At 40.5% G+C, this 6,112-nt stretch overlaps 1 protein-coding gene across 1 annotated transcript in view; it reads left to right on the top strand.

Annotated features, from left to right (window-relative positions):
- Positions 1-5,208, top strand: part of LOC148040445 (HAD-superfamily hydrolase, subfamily IG, 5'-nucleotidase) — a 71,845-nt gene extending 66,637 nt beyond the window's left edge. Inside the window, exons 12-15 of the mRNA XM_087699457.1 lie at positions 3,339-3,383; positions 3,578-3,898; positions 4,040-4,195; positions 4,826-5,208. Coding sequence (XP_087555583.1) covers positions 3,339-3,383; positions 3,578-3,898; positions 4,040-4,075 — 402 coding nt within the window. The 3' untranslated portion in view covers positions 4,076-4,195; positions 4,826-5,208. The remainder of the gene's footprint in view (positions 1-3,338; positions 3,384-3,577; positions 3,899-4,039; positions 4,196-4,825) is intronic.
- The last annotated feature ends 904 nt before the right edge of the window (positions 5,209-6,112 follow it).

The following is a 6,112-nucleotide window of genomic DNA, read 5'->3' on the forward strand; positions in this document are numbered from 1 at the left end:
TCTATCACTGCTGTTTTACAGGACAACAAGCCTGTAAATTCATTATAGCACCTCCTTCTCGAGCTCTTTCTTCCATTTTAGCAACAAGAAGCAAGCCCTATCCATATACTACTGATCAACGATGGAGAAAGGCTGATTTTCTCTCTTTCTTCTCTCATATTGTAAAGAAATCAGTTCTTATCATTGCATAATAGATAATGCATGTGTGTTTGTACATCTTTGCATAATCTTGTGAGAGAGAGAATTACTTCTCCTCACTCTCAGGTTGATTGTAACTGAGCTCTTCCCTAAGGGACTTGGGTTGAGCAGAAATACATTCCTTCGGGGGGGGGGGGTGTTTGCCCATCTTTAACCATCAATCTTGTCTCCATTACTTTTACATTTTCATGGCTGTAATTTTGTGAGTAATTTTCATTTTCAGCTTTAAGTGTTCATTCTCTTTTATATTAAATCTTGAAAACAAGCGAATATCATAATTGTTAAGCATACTACGTTGTTCGGGGCGTTTACAGGGAGTTGCAAACCGGCAATGCCAACTCCATGCTCAAATGAAATGGAGGATACAGTGTTAGGTATATTTGTGGATGTATGTTTGAGTTTAGACCTACAGTGAAACATAATCAAACCTTGCATGATTCAAATCCTACAGATCCAAAGAAGAAACAAGGAAGGCTTGTGTTTCGCATGACTTAAAAGGGTTACAAACCTTACATCGGGCTTGGTTGTGATGAAGAAGATGGGTCACCAGTCATCTTGGATGTAGCATGCTCTCTAGGCTCCTTGAGTCGATAGGTGGCGAGCCTTGTCAACTTGATTGATGTTGCAAGAGTGATGGGAATATTTGATGTTCAATAATTCATTGAACTCCTCTTCCATCACGAGCCCTACATCTAGTCAAGAAGAAGAAATAGATGATGCATTGTCCTCCTCATTGAGGCCATAATGTCTCCTTAAGGCTTGTAGAGATGGAGAAGTCTGAAAAGACACTATGGGATCCCAAGAGGAAGCAATCTTAGATATTGTAAATTGGTTATGTACTACCCATGTATCTTGCACAAACCAAGCCTCCACGATAAATGCAAGATACTCTTTAGAAGAGCACTAGCTTTGATACCATGTGAAATGATGCTAGGGTTTGTGTGGAGAAAACACAAAATGTATGAACACAACTAAAACACAATAACTCAAACGAGAACTCAAAAACACAAAAACACAACACCACAAAAACACAAATAGAGAAGGAAGAGACTCTAAAGTGAATGAATGAATGCTATGAATAAATGGAAGAGTGTACAAGATGCTTAAAGACAGAGTTACCCAACAGCTGATGACTCTTGTGGGAACAGACTGCGTTTGCAGCCTGGCCCACTTCTGGCGTCTGAGGACTGCGCTTCGCTCCCTCAACAATTGCCCTTCATCTTCAGGTTATTTCGATAGCCCAATGCTCGGAGGATTGCGTTTTGCTCCCTTCATTGTGTAGATTCTCTACAGGTGCTGCTGCTTGATTCAGTTTGGACAGTGGAGTCATCTTTTGAGCTTCGTCTCCAGTGTGTCAGCTTTTCTTCACATAGCATGATTCAGTGCATCATCATCGTGTTCTCTTGTGTTTTTGAGTTTCTCTTTTCTTTCAGTGTTTGCCTTACACAGTTTGTTTTTCTCCCTGCAAACCGTCTCTTTGCTTCGTCGCATACTTTGTGAGTGCCCTCTTGAGTCTTGATGATCCCTTCCATTTGTTCCCGTGGTTTTGGTGCTTGATAGTTTTTAGAGAGTTTCTGCTCATGTAGTAGGATGTTCCCATAGCGTGATGGCTTCACATGAGTTGTTACCATTTTGTTTGGTTGGCCTGAAAGCCCGATGTAAATATTTCCATACATTCAATATACACTTATTTACCGAGAGAGAGAGAGGCTTAAAAGGGACTTTGGTGGCAGCTTGATCTTATTTATCATGCTGATATCTTGACCAGAGATGATTCAGTTTCTTGGTGTTGCAGTCTCTTTAGTGACCCTGCCCGCAGAACCCTAAGCTTATGCGCACAGAAGTGTATTCACACGCTTACATATTGTTTTCCTTATCAAAGAACAATGATCTTTAGTAAGGGATAGAATTGTTACACTTCTAATCTAGCACGCAAGGACCATCATCAAGCTGTGCAGTTTTGGAAGGTTTCAGACAGATACTTACAAAAATCTATAAGTCAAATTATTTTGTGATAGGCCATGATACAATCTAGGCCTGTGAAGACCAAGGCATAAGGTAACCTAAGGATACCTTGTGAGTGAACAAGGGCACAAGGCAGAGGGAAGCCTTGACTTGTTTGGTCGTAAAGTATTCGTGATACATAAGGGATCCATTAGGAAAAAGATTCTATTTAAGAGTTTTCTAGTTTTAAAAACGTGTTTAGTCTTTTTCGTCGTATATTGGAGTGCAAAAGATGGGTCGATATTTGTGTTTTCTCAGTTCTTCAAAACTTCTTTGGTAGGTCTCCACATTATGATGCTTTGTTGTACCTCTTGTAGAAAATTTCCATATGCATAATTAATGACAAGTGTGAAGTTATAAGTGAGGTTTGTATATCATTTTAGAAATAGAACACGAGTGTTTTGTTGGAGGAAAAGAGAATCTATTGATAAACGCCTTAGAAGAAACTTCCCAAGGTAAAAATTAGAAAATAGGCTCTGTATAAACCAGAAATCTAAAGTGAATTGCCATTCACGTGGTCTGTAAAGGCAAACCATGTGTCCAAACTGTGTCTCTAAATGGAAGAACATGCTTGAGTCCATCATGTGAAGAAAAGCATCTCTCCTCATGCTTTCACCCTGTAATCTCTCCCATCTCTTGCGGAGCGTGTGGACAATCTTTGTCTGAATCCTGAAGGTCAAGTGAGGTATGTTCTGCAATTCTGTGGCATACCTGTATCTCAGTCTAGATGAATCAACTCCCATTTGTGACAACCCCTTGGTCCACTCTTTGTGCAAAGAGTCCAGCATGGGATCATACTCAAGTGCCAACGGGAAACAAGAAAGGAATGGCTCCCCTGTTAATCCTCGTATCCATATACAGGGTCTCTGTCCCTGACCCAAGCTACTGTCCCCGAGTCACTACCATAGTCTCAGCTGTAATACGGAAGACTTTCCTGAGGGCCCTGCTCCACATCTCCTATGCACCATGATAGTCCCACAAACAGGGCTTGTGTGTGATGAATGCAGATTTAAAAGTGGCTACACAGAACCCAGAGGATGAATGACAATTTTTTGTGCAAATGTGTAACTGTAGCATTAAATAGGAACATAGAAGTGGTTCATTGTTCCTTCACTGATATATTGTTGCTGATACAGAGGGAGGTATGGACGCAGAATGAAGACAGATATCGTTTCCAGCAGGTATTAAAAGTTAGACTTATTATTGATATCCGGGTTTATAGAAAAGTTGCTCGAAAGTTTAAAGATTGCCAAAACTTGGTGAAGCATCACAAAAAGGCTTGTAAACCTGCAAGTTGAAATACATTTACAGGTAGTTCGAAAATCTGATTTAATTTTGCAAACAATTCCTAAAATCACAATTGTTTTTTTCCCAGGCAAAGTATCACATCATGCAGGAACTCTTAGGAAAATTTCATGGCCTCGCTTTGAAAAATCCAAGAGGGGAGGAGGAGAAACTACTGTTGTTATCTTTGAGAGAGGAGAGGCAGAAAGCCAGGACTGCCATGAAAGCTATGTTCAATCCACATTTTGGCTCGACATTCCTCACCGACACTGGAAAAGAGTCTGCCTTTTCTTACAACGTACAGCGTTATGCAGATGTATATACGAGCAAGCTGGAAAACTTTTTACGCCTATCCATGGAAGCTTGGCTCTACACACCTTTTGATGTAAAGATTCTGCCACATCATGTGAAGGTATGCTCCATATTGTGTCTTAACCAATGTTACATGCTCAGTACTTGTGTGGCTTTGCATTCTCTGTTCCTGGTATATTCATTGTCCTTGGATCCGAGCAGCTTAAGATTTCTAACAGAAGATCATCATTGATTTTCACAGGTGAGCCCGTCAAGTCTTTTGAAGGCAGCACCATAGCATCAGAAGGATACATCAACAAGGTTACGATTCCAGAGAGCTGTATTTTTACTGGCCACTGGAAGTTAGTGATGTCAATTTATACATAGTCAGTGTTGGCGAACCATTTTAAGTTTTCAGGTAAATACGAATCTCTCTTTTAGTCAATCTTTTTGCAGACAGGACAGTTCTCATTGTGCACACGTCCATACATTTGATTGTTTCTATGAATGGGCATATGTGCATGTATGTGTGTAAGTGTGTATGTGTATGTGCATGTTGAGCGAATGAATTGGTCCAGGTATGTGGGCACCTCTCCCTGGATTCGCATGTGCATGCATGAGGAGGCTCGCTTATCCCCACTCTTTGCAATAGTATAATATCGTTCTCACACACACACACTCTTCAGTCCTAGGAAAAGGCGCATTCTTCCTTGAGAGAGCAAAATAAGAAATTTTGCATACACCCTTCCAATTTATGCATCAAACCCATGCTATGGAAAAAAAGTTAGGCAATGTTGGCATTTGCCTGAAGTGGGCATAGTTGAAAACATAGAGCAACCACTTGCTGTAGTTCTCAAGATGATGCTATATAAGAAAACAACTGTGTAGTCTACAGTTTTAGTGGGTAGCGAATATGAAGTATGGTATGTATGAGGTTAGCGCCCCCTCCTCCAAGAAAAATATGGGAAGTTTGGGTAAAGTCAAATCCCTTCGCCATGAGATCTGCTCTCGTAGGCTCAACACTGACTCTGCTGGCGGTAAATTGCAGGTATGTTGCAGAGCCACGATTCAAATGTTCTTTCTTGTCCGATAGCGAAGTGAGGTCACCTCAAAGATTTAAGTCGTGAGCCTTTAAAGAATATTAGCAGATGGTGTTCTTTCTACACATTACGAATGCCCTGAAGGAAGGAAGAGTTCAACAACTGTGAACGAAAAATGCATTTTCTGAAGCAACGGAACAACGATAAGTTTTGAGACAAGCGTGTGCCGTAGCAGGGTACAGCACCCGAGGCAAGGACACGAGTGTGTGCGTTACCTCCTTTGCAACGATAAAGGTGTTGATTAGAACCTAGAGGTCAATCGACCTGCACGAGCCAACCTAATCCACATAAACATTCTGGAGGATGACAAACTTGATTTGATTAACCTAGATTCCTTCAAAAAGGAACTTCATCTAGTGAATGGAGTACCCTAACAAATAGTAATTAAGACCACATTTTAGGGAAAGTTTTGAATAGTCTGCAAGATGGAAATTATGAAGTTTGGACATGTAATCAAGACAACATTTTCCTATTGAGTTGAGGTTGGATGCAAAGCAATTGCAAAACAAAACGGCGAGTGTGCTCCTTGTTGATATGTAGTAAGTTGTGTGTGTATCTTGAATTTCAAGAATAATTTTGATCTCTTTGTTCACTTTTTATGTCCCATATATCCCATCTTACCATGAAAAGTTTGTTTCTGGGAGGTTTTGCAAATGCATCTTTGGGGGTGGGAGGGGGCAGAGATACCCTTCAAATGGAGAAACCCCTTAAAAAAGAAAACAATGGGTCCCCCTTTCCTTAGATAGGATCTTTCATTTTGCCCCTTTTCTTAAAGAATTGATTGCTATGGATATGAGCTTCGTGATAGTTGGCACTACAATCCCTTGACCTCAATGGATGCAGAGTTCTTTCTCAATTAAGAAAATTTAAATCTGGATCTATGAGCACATACAGAGATCTCATAAGTCCATTTAATTGCCCTTGCATGTGAACAAATGTCAAAGGCTTTACCTAAGACTTTCATCAACCTTTATAAGGTGTTGACAAAAAAGCTTATTGCATTTGTCATTGATAGTTGCATGGGAACTTGCATCATGCCATCATGCTCCATCGAACGACATGAGAGGAGTGGCAGTGAAATTGCAAGTGCTAGAACTAATGAAGGACAAGTAATGGCACATGAGATGGCATAGAGGGAGGTGCATGTTAGATGGAGGAGGTAAAAAGACAATGATGATAATGACGTTTGTTGATGGGATGGAGGTGGTGATTGTATTAGTGACACTTTTTGATGT

Source organism: Lygodium microphyllum, chromosome 2, assembly GCF_053477565.2.
Source record: "Lygodium microphyllum isolate KBCC chromosome 2, Lygodium_microphyllum_v1.1.10, whole genome shotgun sequence".
In the NCBI taxonomy this organism is placed as follows: domain Eukaryota; kingdom Viridiplantae; phylum Streptophyta; class Polypodiopsida; order Schizaeales; family Lygodiaceae; genus Lygodium; species Lygodium microphyllum.